We start from the raw sequence: 26,071 nt of genomic DNA, 5'->3' as shown, positions 1-26,071 counted from the left end.
AGCTATTCACGGATTGGGAATACTTTTTTTTCAGTGTGTGCCCTACTTGATTGCCATGGGAACGGACCCTGAGCCTACCATGAAGAACAAGGCTGATGGGCAGCTGGTGGAGATCGACAAGAAATACTCAGGCTTCATCCATGTGAGTGGCCACTCTGGCTGATTTGTGATCACCAGGAACTGTGAAACTGTAGACAGTAGATTTGATTTAACAGTATCTGGGGGCAGCAGGGTGGTGAAGTGAGGAGGCAGCTCACTCAAGCCCCGATGTCCTCAAGCGTCCGTCTTGCTGAAGTATCCTTGTGCAAGACACTGAGTCCCTACCAGATGAAGGGGTGCTGTTCTGTCGATGTCCCTGACCTCTGACCTCTCTCTGGAGGCGGCAAGTGAAAAGAGAATTCCCTTGTGGGAATCAATAAAGTATCACATTGTTATTGTTGTTGTTATTATCTGAGAGATTTTAAAAGTTGTCATTTGGTGTGTATGACGTGTTGTGTCTCTGTGAATTCACAGATGAAGGCCGTGGCAGGGATGAAGATGTCCTACCAGGTGCAGCAGGCCATCACTGGGTCCAGAGACACCATGGTCCGAGGCTACCGCCATGATGAGACGAGCGCGGCTCTCTGCTCTCATCTCTTCACCATGGTCCGTGGGAACCGACAACACAGACGGGCTTTCCTCATCTCCCTGCTCAACCTGTTTGACGACAGCTCTGTAAGTTCACCTCTGTCCATCAGATTGACTCACTTCTCTTTTTACAGATTTGTCCAGTGTTTCGTCTGTATTCATTCAGCAGTGGTGCGCCACTACAGCAAGGAAATTACCACCACTGCTAGAGAAAATGTGAAATTAAAATTAGCTTTGTAATTTAGTCTTACTATCATCTAAAACTGAAATAAGTGTAGCCCAAATGTTTTAGAAATAATGATTTTATTATGATTTAAAAAACACTTTTAGCACTACAAACCCAATTTGAAACATAAGTTTGACCCAAACAGCGACAGATAAGGGACAAAACTAGAATTATTAAGCACCACAGCAGCATAAAATTACACAGGAAACACTGGGAAGTATACAGTATTCTTGTGTAATGAAGACTGGATATGAACAGTTGGATTAAATAGTGAATGTCTTGTACTTTGTCCCCTGCAGAAGACAGAGGTGAATATGCTGCTGTTCATGGCAGACAACCTGGCCTGCTTCCCTTACCAGAGCCAGGAGGAGCCTCTGTTCATCATGCACCACATAGACATCACTCTGTCTGTCTCTGGTAGCAACCTGCTGCAGTCCTTCAAGGAGGTGAGAAACATTCGCAGAAACCTGTAATAGACAGTGAAAGATTAGAAAGTCTCATACTCAAGCTTTGTTAAATTTTGCACATGCCCCTGTTGGTTGCTTTTATGTATTATTACATCTATAATCCCGTTTTGTGTCAAATCCACAATATACGGTTTGATATAGTATAGTGTTTCAGTAATTTTTTTCTTTGTGCAGTCTTTACTGAAAGAGCCGGTACGGCAGCAGAAGAAGAAGAAGAAGAAGAAAAAGCGGCCTCGGGAGAGGAAGTACTGCTCTGAGGACGAGGAGGATGAGCAGGACAGCAGCAGATCCAGCAGCAGTGGTGAGGATGACGAGGTTGTCCGCAGGCCAAAGAAATCCGCGCAGTCTCTGGTTTCTGATTCCGACTCTGACATTGACGATGTGGATAAAGTGATGGACCGTCTACCTGAAAACCCCAATCCTCTGCTGGACTTTGCCAATGCTTCCCAAGGAATCCTGATGCTGCTGGTGCTGAAGCAGCATCTGAAGAATCTCTTCGGCTTCTCAGACAGGTACGCCAGGCTTGGGGAAACATGACTCAGCCACACATTTAACATGTTTACCATACTGAAAACACAGCTATTGCCACTGAATAAAGCATTCCTTAACTTTTCTGTAACAGTGCATTTGTTCACTTGTCACAAACTGAACTGTACCTGTCTTTTTTGTACTCTAGTAAAATCCAGAAGTATTCGCCAACGGAGTCAGCCAAGGTGTATGACAAGGCAGTGAACAGGAAATCGAATGTGCACTTCAACCCTCGGCAGACACTGGACTTCCTGAACAGTAATCTAGCCAACTCTGATCTCAGCTACGAAATCAAGAGGAATATTGTGAAGCAGTACTTGGATGTAAGCATTCATCACTACACCACATTTCGTCTTTCAGAGTGGTTTTGAATTTATTTCAGTGTAAGGCACATGTAGGAGATACAAGGCCGGTGGGCTGAATGCAGCCTGCTACAGATTTTCAGGTGGCTCAGAGAGTCACGTAGTTTTTTGTTGTCAGTTAATCCGTGCTTGCCGTCTGTCTGCACCTTAACTGGTCACAACACAAATCCAAAGCACCTCCCCACTGCTGTCCGACAACTGATGCAAACTCCCCACTTCGCTTCGAGAGCAAACACAGCTCTCCCTTCCCTCTGTCTGGAATTCATTTTCTAATGGTAGCGAAGAGGGTGTTTATGAATAAAGATGCATGTAAGGTTTTCATAGACCTCTGGATAAGTAGTGAGTTATTGGCACACTGAAATATTGCTTCAGTTATTGGGACAGTTATTAGCCCACATTTGACCCAGTTCCTTTACTTACTTGGCTGCCTTTTGGCAAGTTCCCCTGGTGCTAAGACATGAAATAGCAGCTTGATTTCTATGAAAATTCTCTCTTGCTTCTCTGTTCAGTTACATCTTGTCAGATGAAGTAAAACTGCACATTTACATATTTTATGGAAGCAAAATAGCAAATATGCTGGTTTGCACAACATGAACTGAGACTGAGAGCTGATGAGAAAAGGGGGAGTATGTGTGTTTGTGCACAGTTTTCTTCCTATAACAAAATCAGTTTAGCCTACAATTTATTGGACTTAAATTGCTAGGTGCAGAATTAAATTGGAATGTAATTAGAGGTGCAAGAACACTGCATGAAATATTGGCCCAATGTAATTTTAAAGTATTTGTACTGTGTGTACTCTGGGTTAGCTGGCTCTGGTCAAAATCCATCTACATTATAAAAATAGATGGAAAATGCATATTAATCAGGTTCGCAAACTTACTAAGATTCAGAGTTTTGAAAGTTAAGCCGGAATTGTCATTGTCAAGAACTTATTGGTGCTCAGTATTGTAAAGTACTGATAACTCAAAAACAGTTGTGCTTGGTTAGTAAAAAATGATATTGCAGCACCTGAAAATGATAATGGGTGCTTCCTTTTTCAGTGACTTTCACAGAATTTGTCAGTGTGATACACCCTCTGCAGTTTGACATCTTTGTTGTGACGCAGAGAAGAGTGATTTTTATTTACATAGAAAATACCAGGTTAAGCAACAATGCACTTAAAGTTCTGCACACTTGTATCTCTCAGTTCAAGTTACTGATGGAGCACCTGGACCCTGATGAAGAGGACGAGGAGGGCGAAGCGAGTGCCAACGCCAGAAACAAAGCCATTTCGTCACTGCTGGGCGGTCCCGGCGGCCGGAACCACAACCACCGACACCACACCGCTCCAGCGGAGACAGATGACGAGGAGAGCGACGACGACAAACCGCCTGGGGTGAGTATTTTAACGCTCCGTGGCTGCGGGACAGAAATGAGCAGTTTGTAGGGCTGGTCTCCGTGTTGGAACGTACTAACGCTCTGTTACTCCTCTGCTCAGCGGCGATCAAGGAGAAGCGGGGACTCCGCAGAGGCTCCGGGTCACATGAATGAGACGGTGGAGGCCATGGACGTCATCGCCATCTGCTGCCCCAAATATAAAGACCGACCGCAGATTGCCAAGGTCATGCAGAAGACCAGCGCCGGCTACAGTATACGCTGGATGTCTGGCTCCTACTCTGGGCCCTGGGCCGAGGCCAAGAAACGGGACGGTCGCAAACTGGTGCCTTGGGTGGACACTATCAAGGAGTCGGACATTATTTGCAAGAAAATCGCCTTGACAAGTGGACACAAGCTTTCGAACAGAATGGCGCATACTTTACGCGCATTGTACGCTGCCAAGGAGGGGAACACCGGTTAATCAACCCGAGTCACTCAGAGACAGACAGAAACCTTTGCAGCCAAACTCTACATGGATCCAATATTTTATAAACGAGAGAGAAGACAAAACCTCATTAGAACAAGAGATGTAAGGACCTAATGGAGGGAGAGAGAGTATTGTGGACACTGATCTGTGGTGAAATCGAATCCAGGACATGTTTAAGTTAAACAGAAAAAACACACGAGAAGGAAATGTTTGGGAAAACATTGTGTGGGAGTTCCTTCGCTGTTGTGCAGCAACTTGGTTGTTTGATTTTTACTCCCACTGTATCATAGTTTAACTAAAAACACATGTTTATATCTGAAAAAATTCTGTAAAAAACAAAAACATTAAGTGAATGTTGGAAATTAGTCTGTTGATGATGTTCTTAATAAAGTGTTCTTGGAGTTTAACCTACAACCAGATGGATTTATTTAGCTTATCTGAGTTTCAGCAACTTTTAAATGTTTTCTTTTTTCTCCGTTTTACTCCTTTTTTGTTTACCCACGCTGTGTAATGGAGTCTCTTTGATATAATTTATTATGTTAAAAAGCAATGCAGTATCTGTACCTATATGCAGGGGAGGTTATATTGTTTTAAATATAGATTTTGATGTAATAGTTCACCGAGCAAGAGAAAAGGGAGCCCCAGCACTTCTGGTGGAACAAATACTGCAATAAATTTTTTTTACTTCTCTTTGTTACTTGTCTTGTTTGCACTCGTTTTTTGTTCGTTTTTTTCATCTGAATTTTATCTGAATTTTACAGTTGCGTGGAAAACATCACATCTAACAACATTGTCTTTTCTAAAAAGTAACTAACTTTTACTCTGAGTACATTTCAGATGAGCTGCTTTTTACTTTTACTTAAGTAGATTTTTATATCAGTACTTTTACTTCTACTTAAGTAAAATATAAGCAAAGTAACATTCTAGTAGTCTTTCCACTTTCCGCTTTTACCGTTCAAAATGTAACTTTTTACTACAAAAAGCAAATTATATGTCTTGTTTGGGGAATTGGTGGTTCTTTTTCTTTGAGAACTCTAAGCTGACATGATAAACACCTCAGTGCATTCAGAGCCTGGCAAGTGGAGATGGGGAGAAATGCCGTTGCAACTCAGAAGACAACAGTTAATGGTGACATATTGGGCTAATTTACAAGGACACAAAAGAAATCTCCCAACAAAAACAGTCTTGGAGCCATGTTGGGAGCATGAGTGAAGGAAGAATAAAAGTTTTGGGTTGAATGTGATGAAGAAAGCGAGAGAAATGGGAATATTAAACAGGACATGTAGTCCCACAGTTGCTCTTCCAGCTATTCCACCAGGGTTGTTACTGCAACACTAATCCACTAATCCACTAACCTTAACTCTAACCAATGGTAGAACTTTAACTGTGTAAGTTAATAAGAAATGAATGTAAGGAAAATTATCCAGTATAGTTAGTTAATTATAGTTAACAATTACATTTGAAATCATTTTTATGGTTTTTTGAAAATGTGTATATTTAAAAAACAAAAAAAAAAAAAAACATCATACAAATGATTTGATGGCTCAAAAGATCCTAAATCAGGAAGAGTGTCAGCTGCTTTTGTCATTCCAGACTTTGAAATTAAAGATTCAAAAAGATTTTCAGATGATTTGTCTATATTTTTCTGTGACCTGGTGGCCATGACAGCTGCCTTGCAGTGGGTCGGGGAAGTTAGACCTGGGAGGATGCTGATTTGTTCAGACTTGTGCCGTTTTAATGAGTTTAGAATCATTTAACTCGAGATACAGGCGAGATACACTGTATGAAATGTTAATGTCACTATTCAGAATGCAGAGGTTATGATTATGTGTTAAATTTGTGTGGATATCAGCTCTCGTAGGAGGAGGAGGAAAATTATACCACCAGATGAATGCTTGGACATACAGGATTAAATAGCACTCTACTCTTGATTAATAAGCATATAGATGGATGATGTGATCATTGTGGAGAAGAAGAAACAGTGAATCATGTTATATCCAGCTGCGGTAAATACAACAGAGACAGAGAGATATTAAGATCTAGTCTACGAGATTTGGGTGTAGAACTAAATGTAAATAGAATGGTAAAATTGACTGATAGAATTTGAGTGGTAAGACTTTATTTGGACAGTCCAACGTTGACACTCAACTATCAGGTGACAAAAAGTAGATGTTCAACAAAGTGTCACTTTGGTGCATCTCTACAGACTATGTAACTCTAACCCTGACCCAATTTTTAAATCTAAACTCAGCCCTAACCCTGACCCTATTTCTAACATTAACCCCAGTCCAGACTGAATATCTATAGACTACTTTTCACACAATTATGAGCATCACTTGAAACTCAGTAGACTTTATAGTGACACATTATAGTCACTTGATAGGAAGTTGAGTATCAACATTGGACTATCCAAATAAAGTGTGACCATTTTAATTTCTTTCTTTTTTCTTTTTTTTCTTTTTTAATTAATATTTGATAATTACAGATATTGTAAATCCCCAGTCCACACTCCAGATCAGAGGGTGGCGGTAATGCACGCCAACCGCCTTAAAATGAAGGAGAAGAAGAAGATTTTTTTTCCATTCATTGATTCACCGGATATACGTCTGCTGTAACCTTTCAACTTTGCACAAGTGCATGAGGTTGGCGGGCTGCTAGCGGGGTTTGTTGTGTTTGTTCAAAGAAATATTGCTGAAGTTGTGAACAAACTTCATAGCCAAAAAAGTCATTGTCGCGCGGAGTCATTTTAATCGGGTAAAGTAAATACGTTTATTTTCAAACACTTAGCGCGCGTTTATATTAGCCTTAGCTAGCTAGCATTTAGCTTGCCTGCTGATTTGAGAGCTAGCTAGGTCTAAACTACACTGATTCTACCGTTAGCTTAGCACTGAGTCCCAGAAACATTTACCTTGTTGTAGAAAGCGGTGAGGTTAGCAACGCTTTCCTGGGGAATACACGCCTGCCATCGCGGCTGGACGGTCTTGTTGTTGGACTAAAGCTGGGTCTCCTTTCCCTGCAGATAGCGGTGGTAGCGCAGCCATGCCGTCCAGCGTCGGACCCAGCAGCCCCGCCGCTGCGCTCGCCGAGGCGCTGGAGAACTCGGGCCGGCTGATCGACAGACACCTGCAGGAGGACCGCTGCTTCCCCGACCTGTCGGAGCTGCTCTGCGTCCCGTCTCACAGTAGGTCCTGTAGCCTGGGGAGGGAGACAAGACAACACTGCACTGTCACTAGACAGACGGCTCTGTCAGGGGAGGCTGAGACTAGTTTATATTCAGAATTGTTGTTTGTGGTCCTTGTCTTGCAGATATGCCGTCCCTGTCCGGGGTGTCTGACATGGACTACCCCCTCCAGGGACCCGGGCTGCTCAGTGTGCCAAACCTCCCAGAACTCAGTGCAGTCCGCAGGGTTCCTCTACCCCCTGAGCTGGTGGAGCAGTTCAGCCGTATCCTTTTGTCAACCAGCAAAAACGAATTTAATGCACTGAGCTGGACCCAGAAGTTTACCTTAGACCTGCAATGCAAAATGTAAAGTTCAGTGTTTCCCACAGGCTGACAATTTACAATGCGGTGGTTGTTTATGATTAATTACTAGTTTGGAGCAAATTGTTGAATGTAAAGTTACACTTTCGTTTCCTAATGGGAGGCTCTGTCTGATTAAGTACAGTGTTACTGGTCTGTGCATTACCAAATGACAGACATGACATGATGCGCACATCAGGGGCATTAGAAATCGTTTTAGATCAATTTCTATACATTGAGCAGCTATTATTATTTTGTGGCAAGCCGCCATAGATGAACCTATGTATGGGAAACACTGAAGTTGATTTCTTGTGTTTGTTGCTAGATTGCTTTTTTTGTTGCCAAGGAGATGCCCAAGAGAGTTTAAAGCTACCTTAACTATTTTTGTAGATATGCAATGTAATTGCATGATGGGAGTTTTTCCTGAGATATGTCGAGCATGGCTTACCATTGACAATGACATCTTCATGTGGAATTATGAAGATGGGTGGGTACATTTACATTTTAGGAAATTGAGTGACAGCATCCTAGATCCGCAGTATTTAACCGTGTGATGTGGATGGCAAAGTGTCTTCAGGCTTTCATTTCAACCAGACAACCTGAATACTCTCGCCCCCTCCATGGCACACTGTTGAATACCGCTGTCTTAGATGAACAACATTACAGGTAACTAGTTGAAAGCAGTGCTCTGTGTACTTTAATCTCTATTGTTTTCCTTGCAGAGGTGATGTGGCCTATTTTGATGGTCTCATTGAAACCATTCTGTCAGTTGGTCTGGTGAAACCCAAACAAGGTATGTGTGTATATAACATTTTAACACACTACCAATTTTTCCTTTTTACTTTGAATAATTTTAATTTTTGTTTTTTTCCTTCTCAGGCATTTTACAGCCACACATCCACTACCTCTTGGTCTTGGCCACTTCTGTGGATGTAGTGATCCTGGGGCTCAGTTTTCCCAAGGGCCAGGCGGGTGAGTCCCCCCTCCGCACCTCAACTACCGCACATTTCAGTTGTTGCCTTTAGCATGAGTTATGTTCAGTCTCAGGAGTATAACTTCTCTCTTTAGGTATTCCCAGGAATGCAGTTTAAAAATCCTTTTGTGTAGCAATGCAATAAAAGCTGTCTCAACCACTTAAAAAAAAAAATGTGATGTGGAGGATGCAGGGCAGCTTGAAGGCCCGAGCTAAATATATTACCGTGCACATAGTCAAATATACACAAAGAAGTGTCAGATATTATTCAGATAGGCAAATATGAAAATGAAGATGAGAAGCACAGCCATTGTATTTTTTAATGTGCAGTTTGTTTGCTTCAAAATGCTGCCTTGTAATGGGAATTCTGTTGTACTTCAGACGCGATGACATTTTTGCAAGAGCTGAGGTTGTGTCGGTGATCCATTCCCAATAGGAAGCAGTAGCAGACAAGACAGTCAAATGGGACAAAACCAACACACCCTGATGAAGGCTGTGTGAAATGTCCACTGTGTTTAGGCTACCTTCCGTACTTGATCTAAATTTTGGTGGGAAATGGAGAGAATCCGGGTCTGAAATCCCAGGATCTCGGTTCTTGGTATTGATTACTCATGTATAGTGTTTTTTTTTTTTAACCAACACTGCTATCACCCACATCTACTTGCATTGGCTTATCTCAATCATCTTTATCTCTTTTGTTGTAGGATTGAATGACAGCATGTCCGGTGGGATGCAGCTGCTTCCAGACCCCCTGTTCTCAATCCCGACAGACAACACCTACATGCTGGCCATCACCTCCACAGACCTGGGCCGCATCTTCATGGCAGGAAAGGATGGCTGCCTGTACGAGATCGCTTACCAGGCCGAGGCGGGCTGGTTCAGCCAGCGCTGCGGAAAGATCAACCACTCCAAAAGCACCCTGTCCTTCCTCATCCCCTCCGTGCTCCAGTTCTCCTTCTCCGAAGACGGTGAGGAAAGGGACACAGTTCCATGTGGAGCAGAAGGAGTCTGTGCTCCAGTTAAACTTCACTAATGTAGATATTTTCCTGCCTTGTGCTCTACAGACCCCATTGTGCAGATTGCTATCGACAACTCCCGCAACACGCTCTTCACACGCTCTGAGAAAGGAGTCCTGCAGGTATAACATGTACTGTCATGTCAGTATTTCAGATGTATGACAGTTTCTAATTGAATTGACATGTATCTGAAATTAATATTTGCTGCTACTGATGTTAGATGTGGTGAAATAATTGATGATTTGGGTGTTAAGCAGATTGTTGTGTGCTTCAGGTGTACGACCTGGGTGCTGACGGCCATGGGATGAGTCGTGTGGCAACCATGTCACAGAGCTCCATTGTGGCCGCTGCTGGAAACATTGCCAGGTACGTTTGGGTTTGTCGCACCTCAATCATATCTTGCCTTCACATTTATCATTGTTTCTCCTTATGGAAGACTAGGCATCATGTTTCCAGATTGTATATATTGATTCCTGGCTCTTTGAAAACCCATCTCCCTTTGCAGGACCATCGATCGTTCTGTCTTCAAACCCATTGTCCAGATCTCTGTGATTGACAGATCTGAGTCCTCAGACTGCCACCTGCTAGCCGTCACTCATGCAGGTAATGATATCAAACACAGGGTTCCCATGGTCATGAAAATCCTGGAAAAGTTATGGAATTTTAATATCTTTCTCCCAGGCCTGGAAATGTTTTGGAAAATATCATTTAAACTTTTGGAAAATTTTAAATAATAATACTAAGTTTATCAATTTTGTGAACTTTACCAATAAAAATTACACGAGCAATTTGGAAAAATGCAACAAAAATGAGTAGGCTAAGATGCAGCTGGTCACGGTGCAGCGCGGTTGCTGTGAGACTTTGTCACACGCTTCCTACCTCTTGCCATTCTCGCCATGCAAAACATCTTGTTGCTAGCTAACCAGCAAGCAGGTTAAAGCCTCTGTGGGATTAAGAGTGACCAAAGCAAATTTCTGATGATAGAAACAAGCATACAGTTTCAGGCAATGTTGTGTCATGCAAAATGTTTTCATGTAATTCAAAACATTGTCAATGTTTGGCATCATGTTTGTGCAACTGACATATGTTCCTTAGACAGGGCAAAAACTACAGAAGGCACTTTTGTTCAGATTTTCTTTATATTTTTTAGTTGGTGCACTTTAAAAGTATTGAATAAATTGTAGGGTTTAATTTAAAAGAAGATGTCATACTTCAAGGTATAGTCAAATTTTCAATGTCATAGCATTTGTAAAGGTTACTTTATATATTACAGTCATGAAAATTTGGTATAAAGTTATGAAAAAGTTTTGGAATTTAATTGCAAAATAACGAAGGAACCCTGCAAACAGTAGTGATAGGGAACAGAGAATGTAGTTTCACTTTTTCTGTACTTTTTTTCTGTAATTGTCTGTACTTTACGTATATCTGTACTTATCTTCTGTTTCTTTAGGCGTGCGTCTGTATTTTAGCACCACACCTTTTGCCCCCCCACACCAGAAGTATGTTGCAGCGCGACCGAGCCTGCTAGCCCTGGTCCATGTCCGTCTGCCACCAGGGTTTTCTGCCTCTTCGACCCTGCAGAAGCCTGCAAAGGTCCACAAGGCTCTACACAGCAAAGGTAAAACACTGCTGTTGATGCCCTTTAACATGATATTTCAAACCTAAATTATACTGTTAGTGTCATGCTCAACTCAATGAGTTACAGGACACTTTTGGGTACTTTTCCCAGCCTGACGCAAGAAGGCAGATCTGCCTGTAATAACTTTCTTTTTAATCTTGCAGGAGTTCTGCTGATGGCTGCATCTGAGACGGAGGACAGCGACATTCTGTGGTGCATCAACCACGACTCCTTCCCCTTCAAGAAACCCCTGATGGAGGCTCAGGTAGGCGCATAAGAGGGACACCAGGGTTGAAAATACTTGGAAGTTTGTGGATTTGAGAAAGTTAAATTAAGACCTTAAATGTTTTGAAAATGAATGGATTGCCTTGAAAGTACTTTATTTTCAAAAATTAAAATACAGCACCCAAATTAATCAATGCACCCCAGCTCTAAAAATCTCAACTCTTAAAAATCTAGGTGTCAAAAGCTCACATAATGCTTCTCTTTCCACTGGTATGATCTTTAACTTCTCTGTTACATTGCAGATGATGTCTAATGTAGATGGCCACTCTTGGGCTCTCTGTGCCATTAACGAGGAGAGGCCGTCCAGGATTTCCACTCCTCTAAACAAGGACCAGGTCCCCATCACCGACTCTCCTGTGGTGGTGCAGCAACACAACATCCCTCCACAGAAGTTTGTCCTCCTCTCTGCAAAGGTTATAGTCTCAACTGTTGTCACGTTACTGCTTTGCACAGGGCTTAATGTATTATAGTTTCTTAGAACAGTAATGTTGTAATCTTGTATACTAAGTGTAAACTCTTTGCTGTCCTACAGGGGAGTCACATCTTCCACAAGCTGCGGCCAGTGGACCAACTCCGTCACCTACTGGTGAGCTGCACTGGAGGAGAGAGTGAAGAGATCGAACGCTTCTTTAAGCTGCACAGGGTAAGAATCGTACTTGTTCACTGTTTGACAAGCACGCGCACACACACACACACACACACACACACTTTGTGTATCATGTCCTTGAATGTTTACTCTCCTCTCTTCAGGAGGAGCAAGCATGTGCCACAGCTCTGATCCTGGCTTGTTCCAGTGCTGCTTGTGACAGAGAGGTTTCACTTTGGGCCACCAGAGCCTTCTTCAGGTCAGACTGGGTTATGTTTTTATTTTATTTTTTTATTTTTTTTCTTCCTCTCTTTCTCTCTCTCTCTTTCCTTCTCTTTCTCTGTCTCTCTGTCTGAATGGCTAGATATAAGATATGCATGGATAAAAGTAGGGCTGCAGCTATCGATTATTTTAGTAATCGAGTATTCTACCGATTATTCCATCGATTAATCGAGTAATCGGATAAGAAATACTTTTGCTTTATTAAAGAGCAATAGTAAATATACAAAAGAGAAAAGCTGTCCGCACTAAGCTGTCCATACGACACTGTGATTTACTGAAAACGAGGTGAAATAATAATTATTATTGATATTTATTACTAGGCCTAAATATCATACAAGTTCATAAGACTGGCTAATGTACATTTATTTGCTATGTTGAAGGGTTGCCCTACACCTGCTGACCCTACTCACTGCAATCAAACTAAACTGAATATACCTGCTGTATTGGACTGGTGCATTTTAGGCTCCAATTGCTACTTACACCACCTGATATTTTGCTTTCTGGGGTATTTTATGCATCACTGTGAGGGGAGTAGGTGTGTGTGTGTGTGTGTGTGTGTGTATGTGTGTGTGACTATCATAATAATAACATGAATGAAGCTCAGGCTTTCACAAATTGACTGCAGCATTTTATTTTCTGTGGTTATTTTCTTGAGCAAAACTTAGCTAACTTAGGGACATCATAACTAGCCACCATATTGATTTACGTTCTTAACTAGCCATTACATATAGCCATAATTAACGTGCATTCTTTACTAGCCTTCATCTCATCCCGTTTTAATATTAAGTGCTGACTCCGCCCACCCGGCCAGTTTCGGCGTACGCCGGTAGCAATTACAAGTGGACCCTATCCTACAGTCCCTGCTCTCAGCGGAGGGAGGGAGCTACGCTGTGTGGGAAGCGCTGTGATCGTCAGACCTCTCTGGATTAGACAAGCAAGTAGAGAAAACCGGCATCAGCCGAACCAATTTATTGCCAAATGCTTTGGGATTCAACACATTAACATTGCTTCCCATGGTCAGAAAAAGTCGGCAGATTTGTTGCTAGTCGCTTTTGAGAAATAAAGTCGCCCGGGGGGTCTGAAAAGTCGCTAAGTCTAGCAACAAAGTCGCCAAGTTGGCAACACTGGATCCGAAACTTTGGACACTTTCTGTCGTTTTCTCTGGCCTGTCTCTTCTCTTCGCCCCTCGCTATTTTCTCTCTCTTTCTCCAGCGCGTTGTGCAACAGTAATAATCATCCGTGCGAAACACTGAGTGTGTATATAGTTATATGGATTAAACGAAGCTTCGATGCAAAGAATTTGCATCGATGATTTTTAGTAATCGAGTTACTCGAGTTTCTCGAGGAATCGTTTCAGCCCTAGATAAAAGTAATCACGTGCATGTACTAAATATTTACATATATACTGTGATAAAACAATATACCAAAACAAAATAAGACACACAGATTCAGCCCATGTCAGGAATTACTTAAGTTTTCCTATTATTCCGGCCACTCATGCATGCACTCATCATCATCAGTTTGTGATAGTGATATACAACGTTTGCTGCAATGCCAATTGTATTACTTTCCTCTACTAATACAATTTTCATCTTTTCTATGTCTGATAGAGCTGAGAAGCCCTTAATTCTGTCACAGAATTTGGTGAAATCTCTGATAGACAGATACTTAGGGCAGTGTAAGATGAAATGCGCTCTTGCTCTCTCTCTGTCTCTCTCACTATGCACACTAATTAAGGTCAGTTTTCACTACATTGTCTTGATCAGGTATGGAGGAGAAGCTCAGATGAGATTCCCCTCAGCGATCACGTCTCCCAGCACCGTCGGACCCACAATGAGCTCTCCGGCTCCAGGTAAATGGCAGAATACCAGAGCAGAGATTTCTGTTAAATACATAAGGATTGCATCACATGCTGGTTACTTGTCTCACTGCCAGACTGTTTGCCATGTTTCGTGTTCTTTTTGTCTATATGTATGTTGTTGTTTTTTTTATTGATGTCTTTGCAACCATGCAACAGAGCCATGAAAAGAACATCAGAATAATTAGTATGTTTTTGGAACAAAAATTGTCCCATGACCTTTCTCCAGTTGGCCTGAAGGAGGGGACAGACTTAAAGATCAAATTTGACAAGTTCAGACTTCAGCTCCTGTGCTTCATACACAAACTGAGCGCCATGTCTGCAAAATTTTTTACTTGACTAATAAGGGAAATTGCAAATTCTGAAAATATGTAACTATGTTCAATCTTTTTAATTTAGTCAATCAAATGTCACCACATTTGTTACATGTGTTCAAGGGCCAAATATAAGTAAAAATCTAAAGCTTGCTTTTATTTTTTGCACATGGGTGTGTAAATCTTGAAGAGATTATAAAAAATGAGTGGAAAAGTACTGTCTTTTAGTAGTCCTTATAAACAAGTACTTACAAAGTACTGTAGCTATTTATGAAATTAGTTTCTCTAATGCTCCAGACCATGCTGAAACAAATGCATCATCATATTTGTTGTGTTGCCTCTCTTGCTAGAAAATCACTCTTCTAGGGGTGTTACATGTGGCAGTTTAGTTATTTTCCACTGTTGTAAAGCTGTGTCAAACGTAAAAGCACTTTTCTTCCCACGGTCAGCAATGGTTCCACCTGTTTTTAAAAGCTGCAGAGCGTAGAGTCTTAAACTTATCTTCCCTTGTCAAACACTAACTGATGATGCAACTCAAACTAGCCAGAACAGTCTTAGTATATTATGCCGCTCAAAGCAGCTGTATAGAAAGAGAATTAGAATTATTTGAAGTTTAGGCATTGATGAGCAGAACTGTATGTTTGAGTCTGTCTGATGCCCGTTGGAGGCTCTGCCTGAGGCGCGACTGGACTGGAGTGTAGTGGTGTGTGTGTGTGTGTGTGCATGAGCGCTGATCAGGGAGTCGAGGAGAAGCTGGAGAAATTGTATCTTTTGGAAATGGTTTGACATTTCTACATAATTATGTTTCTAACTGTGAAGTGTGTAAAGGGCCATCATTGAGGCCATGCAATTGTTAAGACATGTAGTCTGTGCAAAACTACCTTTGTTTAACATGGACCTTTGTAACTTATTGAGACAGAGGTGCATTTGTTGTGATATTTACTTACATGGGCTCTGTTCTTTCATGGAAAATTCCTTTGTTCTAAATACAGACTTTGTTGATTGGTCAGAAAAAAAAATGTGATCAACTAATAGCATTGTCGGTCCAGGTCAGGCCTGCGTTTCAGTATTGGGTGGAAATCTTTTGGGTATACTTTGACACTGGTTGTGTGTTTGTTACGTTTCCCACAGGCGTTGTGCCCCCAGCTTTGTCCACGCCCTTCATACCGATGCATTCTGGGTCTGCCCCCATCACGCCCATGTCAGCTGGCCCAGAGGTCGTCTTCTCAGGCAAACACAACGGCATCTGCGTCTACTTCACCCGCATTCTGGGGTCAGTTAAGTGAACAAACTGTAAATCCTGTACTGATTTGACATGTCGGCACGTTTTTGAATGTGTTTTCTGGGTCACGGCCTAAGTGCTAGGGCTCCTCATCACGGTGGGAGCTATTGATGCCGGTGTGTGTAATACTGAAGGACGTGTCTCTCTCTCTGGTTCCCTGCTAACTTGACTGTAACAGAAATATCTGGGATGGGAGCCTTGCTGTGGAGAAGACCATTAGCAAAGGCAATCAGACCGTCAGCATTGTAAGTATCATAATGACACTATGCAGTCCTTTACAACAGATGATAATGATCATACTTATTAGATTAAATGGTGCTAAGAGTGGCTAGTCAATGCTCTCACCCCTCTCTCCCCAGCTGGAAAGCACTGTCGGCTCGTCTGATCTGGAGTTGATCCTCCTGGAGCTCTGGGGTTTGAGGGAGTTCCTCGATAAAAACTCTCAGTTCAGCCCCTCCTCTCTGGGTGCCGCCAGGTAACGGCTCTCTCTCTCCCTGCTTAGTCATGTATTGAGCCCATAGCTGTGTTGATGCCTAGAAGACTGAATACTAGTATGTATACTTAGTTTGTGGCATCTTCAGTAATACTGCAGAGACTTGCCTTGGAGTTCACTTGTATAACGTTGCTACAATATTCACCACTAGCTGAAACTCTGCCTGGCAGAGCAAAATGTGAGGTCCTGAAAGTTGGGATAAATGTATCAGCCACACACCTTTCCTGATCCAATTATGACTGGCTGCAAAATAAGCCCATTTGAAATTGTGAGCGTGTATCTGTCACATGAATTATCTATCTATTTGACAGGGGTAGCTTGCAAGGCCGTGGTCTAGATGTAATGCGCAGATGGAATTTGGTCTGCACAGATTATGTTGCAATACGATTATGTTGCAACAAATTTCCTAACCTGCCTCAGGAAACATACAATTTTAACCTAAATCACCGCAGTTCTAGTCCATCGGTCTGCCCCGGTTTGTGTCAAATTTTAATGATTGTAGCCACAGGCAAGAAAATGAAGTAGACAAGCACAGGAGAATAAAGATCAGTAAAACTTTTGAGGAATATGTGAGCATGTCATAATTTAAATTCATTTTTACATGTATAGCTTTTATGTGTTTACTTCATTACTTTTACTTTACTAGCGTTTTGAAAGTATGTGTGCATGTAATGCTGTACGTCACCTCATTTGGGGCTGATGAGTGTTGGGCGTAATAAGCTGTGCGAGGTTTGAATGATGAAGGCTTCTCTGAACTTAAGATAACTAATGTAGAAAATAAATACACTGTCACTGTCCTTTCCTCGCTCTGAGTACTTCTTAAATTAAATTAGAACCTATGAAAATGGGATCAAGATCTGCAAAAGCTCTCTATTAGAGCTTGGTATTGTTTCCCTTCTCTGCTGAATAACATCTGTGCTTCCCCCCCGGTAGTTTCAGCTCCCCTGCCAACCTACAACAGAGGCTGCTGGGCTTTATGCGCCCTGACGGAGCCAGCTCTCAGCAGGTCCAGCAGGAGCTTCAGAGGAAATATCACAGTGAGTGATGAGTGCGGTGCCTTTTCTTTTCTTGGGGGGGGTTTGCATTTGAAATAGTGCAGTGGGATTCAGTGATGTTCTGAGTCTTATCCAGCAGGAGTAAAGAAATCTTAAACTTGGAGGTATCAACAACAGGAAAAAAAGCTGTTGACTTTGTATCTGATCCTTGTTATGTTAACTCCCAGACTCTCCTGTCCAATTCCCACACCTTTTCTCTCTTTGTGTTTCTCTTGCTTCCACCTCTGCCTCCTCGTGTGTCCAGCCAAGGCTCAGGTCTACGAGAAGGTATCCCTGCAGGGAATCCAGCAGTTAGTGCATCGTTCCTGTCAGACGCTGGCCCTCTGGAAGCTTCTCTGTGATCATCAGTTCAGCCTCATCATCACTGAACTGCCAAAGGTACATGCGTGTGCACAAACACATCCCCACAGCACGGACACAAGCTCGTACATCATCTGCTCCATCTGCCTCGGCTCTAAAATTGTTCTGCGTTCACAGGAGTTCCAGGAGCAAATGAAGGGAGCGAGTTTTAAAGATGTAGTGATCCGGGGCAAGGAGCTGACTGGAGCTCTCATCACAGCGCTCATCAACGTCTACATTAAAGACAATGCCTCTGTGGATGCCATCAGCAATCACCTGCGGGACATCTGCCCCCTGCTGTACAGCAGCGATGACAGCGTCTGCTCCAAAGTACGTGTACACACACACACACACACACGTATGCATGCTTGGCAGTCATTCATTCCAGGGTGTCTGCGGGTCCTTGAAAGGTCTTAAAAGCTGAATTATCTAAATTCAAGGCCTTAAAAGATACAGTTGAATGTTGCATTTGTCTTCATTATGGCTTCAAAGGTCTGAAAAATTCACTTTTTTTTGTTGCGTGAATTTCTAGTGAAGCATCTCCCTGGTTGTGCAGATGCATACCTCATATATTTGTTTTTAATCCTCAAGCAAATGTTTTTTGGGTGAAATCTGTGACGACTAGGGTCGGAGCTATTACCGCATTGCACAGTCACACCTCTCATTATTTTCTCCGTTCTTCATTTGCTGCTTCCCTACCCCTCCCTTACGCACTACTCATAACTAACATTTGTCAGGGTTGAGACCTGACTGGCAGCCAGAAACTTGTGTGTAGGGCCCAAACCGTTCTTGCACTAAATACTAAACTTCCTGTCTCCATCTCCCTCCAAGGCCAACGAGTTGCTGCAGAGCTCCAGGCAGATCCAGAACAAGGTAGATAAAGAGAGAACTCTGAGAGAGTCGCTGCGGCTCTACCAGCAGATCAGCCACCACACAGACCTGCCGCTGGTCTGCTCCCAGTACAGACAAGGTAGGGACACACATACTCGCTTCTCTCTCTTCATGACTTTCTCTCTGCCCCTGCCTCCCCTCCTCTCTCCATGTACCTCGTATGTATACTAATGATGTTAAACTCTTTTAGTCCGTTTCTATGAGGGTGTCCTGGAGCTCTGCCTCACCGCAGCAGACAAGAAGGATCCGCAGAGGCTGGGACCCCACTTCTACAAGAACGGAGAGCCAGAGGAGGACCGGGCGGGACAGCAGGCCTTCCAGGAAAGGTAACGCAGGAAATGGAAGAATCGGCCGCATGGTGGATGCTCTCGTACTCGATTGCCACCAACTGTTTTCCCCCTCTCTCCGCTCTAGGCTGTCGTGTTATAAGTGCATCACAGACACCATGCAGGAGCTGGTGAACCAGAGCAAGGCCGCCCCTCAGTCCCCCAGCGTCCCGAAGCAGCCTGGGCCTCCTGTCATGACCTCTGACCCCAACATGCTCAGTAATGAAGAAGCTACTGCCCATGTGAGTAACAAGGGGACAGCTGACGCATGTGTCCGGCCGCAGTGTAAATGATTTGCATATATAATGATATGGTTCTCCGCTCCCTTGCAGTTTGAGCAGATGCTTGGTTTGGCCCAGAGGTCGCAGGACGAGCTGTTTCACATCGCCCTCTACAACTGGCTGATCCAGGCCGACCTAACTGACAAGCTGCTGGAGGTATCTGCTCAGGCCTTGTCCGAGTGTGTGTGTGTGTGTGTGTGTGTGTGTGTGTTTGTGTGTTAGGGCGTACTTAGTCTGACTGGCAGCCAAAGTAAAAAACCTAAAGTATTCATTTTATAATCATATGAAACAGAGAAAAGCAAATGTTTGGTATTTTTGCTTGATAAATGACTAAAATGGATATCAGAATTATAATTTATCACTTTTCTGTCGATTGATTAATCATTTCAGCACAGTGTGTGCATTTTTGTGAACATTTGAATCTTACATATTTTTGTATGTGTGTGTATATACATGAGTAAATTGTGTCTGTTAACATTCTCAGTATGATAGCATGGTTTCTGTCTGATGGTCTTTATTGTCTCTGTGGTCCAGGTAAATTCTCCGTACCTGGAGGAACACCTGATGCACATGATCAAGCAGGACCAGAGTAAGGTCCGCAACATGGACCTGTTGTGGCGCTACTACGAGAAGAGCCGTAGCTTTGGCAAGGCAGCTCATGTCCTGGCTCGCCTTGCTGACATGCACAGGTTTGTCCACATACACACACACACACACACACACACACACATACACACACACACACACACACACACACACAGCATCTTAAGTTTAATTCTAGTAGAACATTTTCACTTCTTAGCATGTTTTTCGTATGTTTATGACCAACCTCCAACACATCCTGGTTACTACTGACATTCAGTGTTGTCTACATTACTATTATGATTTTCAATTGTTTGTTCCTGACGGTGCTGAGATCTTAGCATGGTGTGTGTGCGCCTAGTGCTGGAAGTTAAAATTGTTTCAACTTTTAACAAAAGTGCACCATGCTTCAAACAAGGCTTCAATAGCCACAAGCGTCTTGTTTCTTGCTGCTAGCTAAACTGAGCTGCCTGGTGGACAGAGGAGCTTATAAATGTGATTTTTAGTCTAGTTCAAATTTTAAGCATGACATTACCCAGTGCAGCCAATGTTGGTGCATAATTGTTTGTGATCTCCTATGTAGGTATGCATGTTTAAAAAGTGAAAGCATAATAAAAAACCAAACTAATTTACTTGCTTTTTTCTCTGTGACCATGCAGCACTGAGATCTCCCTGAAGCAGCGTTTGGAGTACATTTCCAGAGCCATCCTGTCTGCGAAGAGTTCCTCCTGCATCTCAGCCCAGGGAGCCGATGGAGAGTTCCTTCATGAGCTGGAGGAGAAGATGGAGGTACGTGGGGCAGTGACCACACCGCAGGAACTAGACTTAGACTTGATAAATAAAATGAGGCCTTAAAGCTTTGACAACGAATGGTTAAAAAATCCATCAATATGCGGCTCTGGACCTGTCACCGTCCGTTCTAGGATCAACACTTCTCATCCTGAGGAAAACCCTGTGATGGAGATTTGTGTTGATATAGCATCAGTTTTAAAATAACGGATGTCACCAGGATTTCTTGTCTTCACAAGACCATGAGAAGATGACTTCAGAAAATGAGTTCACATGACCATAAAAATTAGGCTTCCATGTTGTCTAATTCTGACCATGTCTTACCTAAAAACAGGCCAATTTTGAGTCCTTGAATCTCAACACGACCTTGAATGTCATTGAAAAGTCCTTGAATTTGATGTTAAGTGAGTGTGTGAACGCTGTTACTTTGTCGTCACTTAGAGGGTTTCTGTTTCTGTTCCTCTGCTTCCCCCTGTCCTAGCTGGTGCGTATCCAAGTACAGATTCAGGAGACCCTGATCAGACAATACTCCCAGCATCCCTCAGTGAAGAGTGTCATCTCTCAGTTGGACTCGGAGCTCATGGACATTACCAAGGTAACACGCAATGTTAGGACAATGATGATCAGGAAATAAGGGATTGTAAACATGTTAATTAAAGACCCAATGAAATGGCGTCTTTACTTTCTTGATTTGATGTATTTCCCCTTGAAACAGGATGTTGGGGCGGGACATAACAGTGAGGGATCATGCAGAAGTGTAAACCAAAGGAATATCAGTCAGGCAGACAAAGGCAGTTTTATTTGATGGGAGGGATGGAGGGGTGTGACTGTTCAAAAATCTGTGATGGTTTTATTGGTTGGAATTTATATTTATGCCTACTGGTGCAGCATGAGGTCACCATTAAAGATACACGGATTTCCAGGAATTAAAAGTAATGGGAGTTCATTTATTGGAGACTTTAATGAACAGCTAACCAGGGATAATGGATAAATTATGGGGGGGGGGTTTTATACAGGGAATAGGAAATGTTAGTAAACACTGTGTTATGTTCTTTTGTGTAGCTCTATGGGGAGTTTGCGGACCATTTTAAGTTGTCTGAGTGCAAGCTGGCCATCATTCACTGCGCTGGACACTCCGACCCAATACTGGTGCACTCGCTGTGGCAGGAGATCATGGAGAAAGGTATGTAAAATGTCTTTAAAACACCTTGGACAAATTGAGCCTTTTACCAAAACTGTGGATGATGCCATTACTGTGCTGTAAAGTGCGTTGTGTGTCGGTGATGAGCGTCACGTGTCCCGTCTTTCAGAACTGGGAGACAGTGTAGCCATGAGCCCAGCAGACAGGATGAGGGCTCTCAGTTTGAAACTGGTGTCACTGGGAAAGATTTACGCTGGAACCCCAAGATACTTCCCTCTGGGTAAGCATCTGCACCTACCTGTAATTAAGTTCAATTTCCCTCTCCTGATCGTTAGAATTTTCCAGCTCACTATTTTGTTAACAGTAATGTAATTAGACTTGCCTGATGCATCATTTATGTCAACACATGTCTCTGTGCTGCATGTTTGTAGGGTCATGCAGGCGTTCTGGGCAATTGCATAATTATCCTCCTCTTATAATTGGCCTGTTCAAACTTGTCTGCCGTGGGGAGACAAAGATTTATTTCTATACATACTTTATACACACGCACACACACAGAATCAATTACACTGAGAGCAAAACACTTTTCCACATTACTGAGTATACTTTGCTAACAAGTGCCTGTCTGCGTCGTGCTCCCAGAGTTCCTAGTTAAGTTCCTGGAGCAGGAGGTGTGTCGCCTGATCTGGGACGTGGGCTTTGTCACCTTCACCATGCAGGAGATTGGAGTGCAGCTGCCTCGTCTTCTGGAGGTCTATGACCAACTCTTCAAAACACGGGTACACCTGTCCAGATTAAATGCATAGCATTTTTAAGCACATCATTTTTGTAAGTTTGTTAAAGCAATATTCCTCTTGGTTTTGGTGGCCTCATTCAAATTAAGGGGAAGTAAGAAATCTGAATACTACAAACTCGTCCCAGCTGCATCTGATCTTGGCGATTAGTTTTTATTATGGTTTTCATAGCGGTCAAGTGCCATGTTAAAACTAAGTGGAATATTGCTTTAAAAGTGCTTGAACAGACTTATTACTATTAGTAGTAGTAGTAGTAGTAGTAGTAGATGTTGTAGTAAAAAACACGAAATTGTCTGAGAGACTTAATTAATCCATAAACCACCACCGTCGTCTGCCTGTAGGATCCCTGCTGGCAGCGCCTGAAGAAGCCTCTCCACCTGGTAGAGTGTATCCACGTGCTTCTGTCAGGATATGTGGACGACCCCAGCAGAGTACCAACCTACGACAGGTAAATCACTGTCTCAGTCGCCTGGTTTCAGCTGCTGGCCTGCAGCGGGCGACACGGCGGCCTAGTGGTTAGAGAGACCGTGCCGTGACCCACAACGTCCATGGTTCAATCCCTGCAACAACCAGCGTTGTGTCCATCAGCATCAATTATGTCTTGTCTATACATTAAAGTGGAGATTAACTAGTCATTATTATCAGAGGTTTAAGAGAATTTTTTCCCTTTTGACCTCTGAAATACTCACGAAAGCCTGTTCCAGGACAAACTTGTTTTTTTTAACGACTAATTTTCGCTCATTTTATTTCAGACGACGCTTCACTAACGTGTGTCTTGACAACATCTGTGGTTACCTTGTGGAGCTGCAGTCTCTCAGCCCAAACTCGGCCCTTCAACAAACCATTGGCAACTTCAAGGCCCTGCAGGCCAAGCTGGAGAAAGTTCACTGAGGACACAGAGAGCCGGCATCAGTGGACGAGGGGACAGGAGACCGCTGGAACTAGCACTGTTGGCCTTAAACAGCTCATTAAAATACGTTTAGGCGATCAACAAGCACAACGTGAGTTTTTATCCCACAATAGTTTTTGCTGCTTTGTTTACTGTTGTGTGATTGATTGCCAAGTGCTTAAGGGACAACGAGAACAGACTACAGTTGAGTTTTCTGGCGGAGACATGAAAGACCACCTGTCCCCCTGCAGTGGAGACCCCGTTTTATAACTTATTTAATGTGTGCATTTTGTTAGAAGCCTAAACGATACGCTGAAATACATCTTTGGAAAGCGACACACTGTTGGCTGTTAATTTGCATTGGATTCAGATAGCAGCTGTTTGAGGTAAAACTGAAAAGATATTCGAGAAGCCCGTCATCACAAAAACATGAAATTAAGCTTCTGCCCATTCTGAATTCCAGGTCAGTCATCATGATATATATTGAAAATGCACTTATTGTATTATTTAGATTCGAATCCACTTGGTGAATCTAGGGTGTTTAATGTTCAAATGTAACACTTGACAAAGTAGCATTTTTCTACTTTTTTATTTCCTCTAAACAAAACACGCAGTTAAAAGTTGGATATTGTAATCATGTACATATCTTGGCCATAATGGCGTTTCTGCTGCCAAAGGTTTATCACATACTAAACCTTATTTTTGTGTTATTCTGAGTGATCATTTTGTCTGCTTGGCTGATAAATTGGAACAGTGCAGTTGTAAGTTGTGAATGAGTGATTTTGTGATTGTAAATGTTTTGAACGAACAAAATTCTAACTCGAAGAATATTGGCCTGCAATGAGAGATAATTTTCATAAACTGTTTTTACAAAGAAATAAAACCTTTTTGTCATTGTTTTTCTGTATGAAGTTGTATTGCAAACAACACACTACACAAAAACTAGTTGTTGTTAGTACTAGTTGTCTTGATTGAGAGATGCAGTTTTGTGTTCAGTTTTACAAATGATTATCAGCAGAAAGCAGCATTATAATGTTATGGGTTGATAATTATGAGACACTGCAGAAGGAGGCCAATAATGAAGGACTAAATATCCTCACTGTTGTGTTGACATAATTATCTTTAATTGAAAATGGCACTCAGGCTTCCTTGAGCTCATCACCAACAGGACAGTAATTGCTAAGGGGCTTTTTCTCCACTGACGTAGAGAATGTTGTGCTTCACTTTTAGTCTTATGGAAAATAAAATAATTTTGACTTTATGCTGAGTTGATTTCTCTCTTTAAAGCAGCTTTATGTAAAAATGAGTAAAATAAAAAACTGTACATTGATGTACAGTTTGTTGTTTTAGAAATAATATAGTTTTTATTTTATATAGCACTTTTCAAAACAAAGTTACAAGGTGCTTCACAATCAAGAGAAATGAAAGACTCGACAAATGACAAAACAAAAAATGAGGTAAAATGGTAATAAAAATGAATAGTCCCAGCCATAGGGATACAGCAAACAGAATAAGTAAAATAATGGGACAAGGCAACAAGGATAAAAATGAGTAAAAGCCAAAGACTATAAAAAGGCCCTCTGATAAAAGTTAATTTTAAGAAGTGATGTTTGTTTCTTTTTTTCCCCCCTGTGATTTCTCACCATATTATGTTGTTGTGATATGAAAAAGTGATTTAAAAGATGATGCTAACTGTTCCTCAGTCTAGTCGTCACAAAGCTGTGGACTGCTGCAAAAGCCTGGTCACCTTTAGTCTTTAACCTGGACAGGAACAGTCAGAAGGTTCCTGAGGATCATAAGAGGTCAAAGGTTCAGAAGGATAACTTGGGGCCGGGCCATGCAATGCATTAAAAGTAATCCGTAGTCTTAAAATCAATTCTAAATGCACAGTCAACCAGTGAAGAGATGCTAAAATAGGGGAGATGTGGTCCTGCCGTTCAACCTGTTTTTGTTTAAGGCAGGTGAACAGGGCATTGCAGTGAAAGTGAGATTAAATAAAAGTGTGTATATGGATCAAATTTTTCCAGTTTCAGAGATGGGGAAAAGTATGACTGAACAAACTTTTTAATATAGAAAAAAAGAAGAAAAAATCCAAGGTACTCTCCTCTGTATAAAGTTAAAACGCCTTTATTATTCTTGGCTATTTCATGTTAAAATGTTGGAAGACACATCTATGCGTTGTGACCCCAGCCAGCCACCTTCAGGGTGCAAAGAACAATGAAACATACAGGAGGCTACAACACAGGTGTATATAATTAGACTGAGACTAACTGCTTCTCCAATCAGCCTCCAATTACCTTGTCTGCCTGTCTAAACTATAGGCTCTTAATGCCCACCTCCCAAAAAACAAACCAAAAAAAAAAACCCTATATATATATATATATATTCTATATATAATACAAGAAACATAGTCCTGTAGAACTTCAATCCAGTGAACATTCATTCAAACCTTTATTTCTCAAAAAAAAACATTGAGGGTGGCCCCTCATTTACAATGTTGTTGAGATAATGATAAAAAAAAAAAAATGTTTGAAGCCTATGCAACGTTCCTCATCTGATCAAACTTTTTAGTATGTTGGTCAATATTAAGGCTTGGGTCAAACAGGACCCCTATTAGGACCAAGAGCAGGTCTTATTTGGCTGGAAACAGATTCAGGGGCGATAACTGAATTTAATTGTAAAAATAAAATTGAGGTCCAGACCT

General features: G+C 42.1%; 2 protein-coding genes across 8 annotated transcripts in view; both read left to right on the top strand.

The window, feature by feature from the left end:
- The window catches only part of LOC139923929 (nipped-B-like protein B), a 37,385-nt gene extending 32,639 nt beyond the window's left edge, over positions 1-4,746 (top strand). For all 7 annotated transcript variants that reach the window (XM_078286453.1, XM_078286446.1, XM_078286441.1 and 4 more), the window contains 7 exons: positions 35-142; positions 514-714; positions 1,153-1,299; positions 1,495-1,832; positions 1,997-2,171; positions 3,397-3,585; positions 3,688-4,746. In XM_078286453.1, coding sequence (XP_078142579.1) covers positions 35-142; positions 514-714; positions 1,153-1,299; positions 1,495-1,832; positions 1,997-2,171; positions 3,397-3,585; positions 3,688-4,047 — 1,518 coding nt within the window. In that variant the 3' untranslated portion in view covers positions 4,048-4,746. The remainder of the gene's footprint in view (positions 1-34; positions 143-513; positions 715-1,152; positions 1,300-1,494; positions 1,833-1,996; positions 2,172-3,396; positions 3,586-3,687) is intronic.
- Positions 4,747-6,681: 1,935 nt separating this feature from the next.
- Positions 6,682-24,614, top strand: nup155 (nucleoporin 155). The gene is made up of 34 exons (XM_071914839.2): positions 6,682-6,807; positions 7,073-7,234; positions 7,360-7,497; positions 7,964-8,060; positions 8,296-8,366; positions 8,453-8,545; positions 9,251-9,514; positions 9,611-9,684; positions 9,837-9,928; positions 10,068-10,165; positions 11,013-11,180; positions 11,345-11,445; positions 11,708-11,878; positions 11,998-12,108; positions 12,216-12,310; positions 14,100-14,185; positions 15,637-15,778; positions 15,966-16,032; positions 16,147-16,262; positions 17,214-17,317; positions 17,580-17,713; positions 17,813-18,004; positions 18,506-18,644; positions 18,756-18,891; positions 18,980-19,133; positions 19,224-19,328; positions 19,707-19,861; positions 20,414-20,543; positions 21,025-21,138; positions 21,606-21,726; positions 21,854-21,964; positions 22,327-22,463; positions 22,820-22,926; positions 23,231-24,614. The coding sequence occupies exons 2-34, from the start codon at positions 7,093-7,095 to the stop codon at positions 23,367-23,369; spliced, it is 4,104 nt and encodes a 1,367-aa protein (XP_071770940.1). The 5' UTR covers positions 6,682-6,807; positions 7,073-7,092; the 3' UTR covers positions 23,370-24,614.
- The last annotated feature ends 1,457 nt before the right edge of the window (positions 24,615-26,071 follow it).

Source organism: Centroberyx gerrardi, chromosome 2 (assembly GCF_048128805.1).
Source record: "Centroberyx gerrardi isolate f3 chromosome 2, fCenGer3.hap1.cur.20231027, whole genome shotgun sequence".
Lineage (NCBI taxonomy): Eukaryota > Metazoa > Chordata > Actinopteri > Beryciformes > Berycidae > Centroberyx > Centroberyx gerrardi.
Note: the sequence above shows the minus strand (reverse complement) of the source record. Positions and strands in the feature narration are given on the sequence as shown.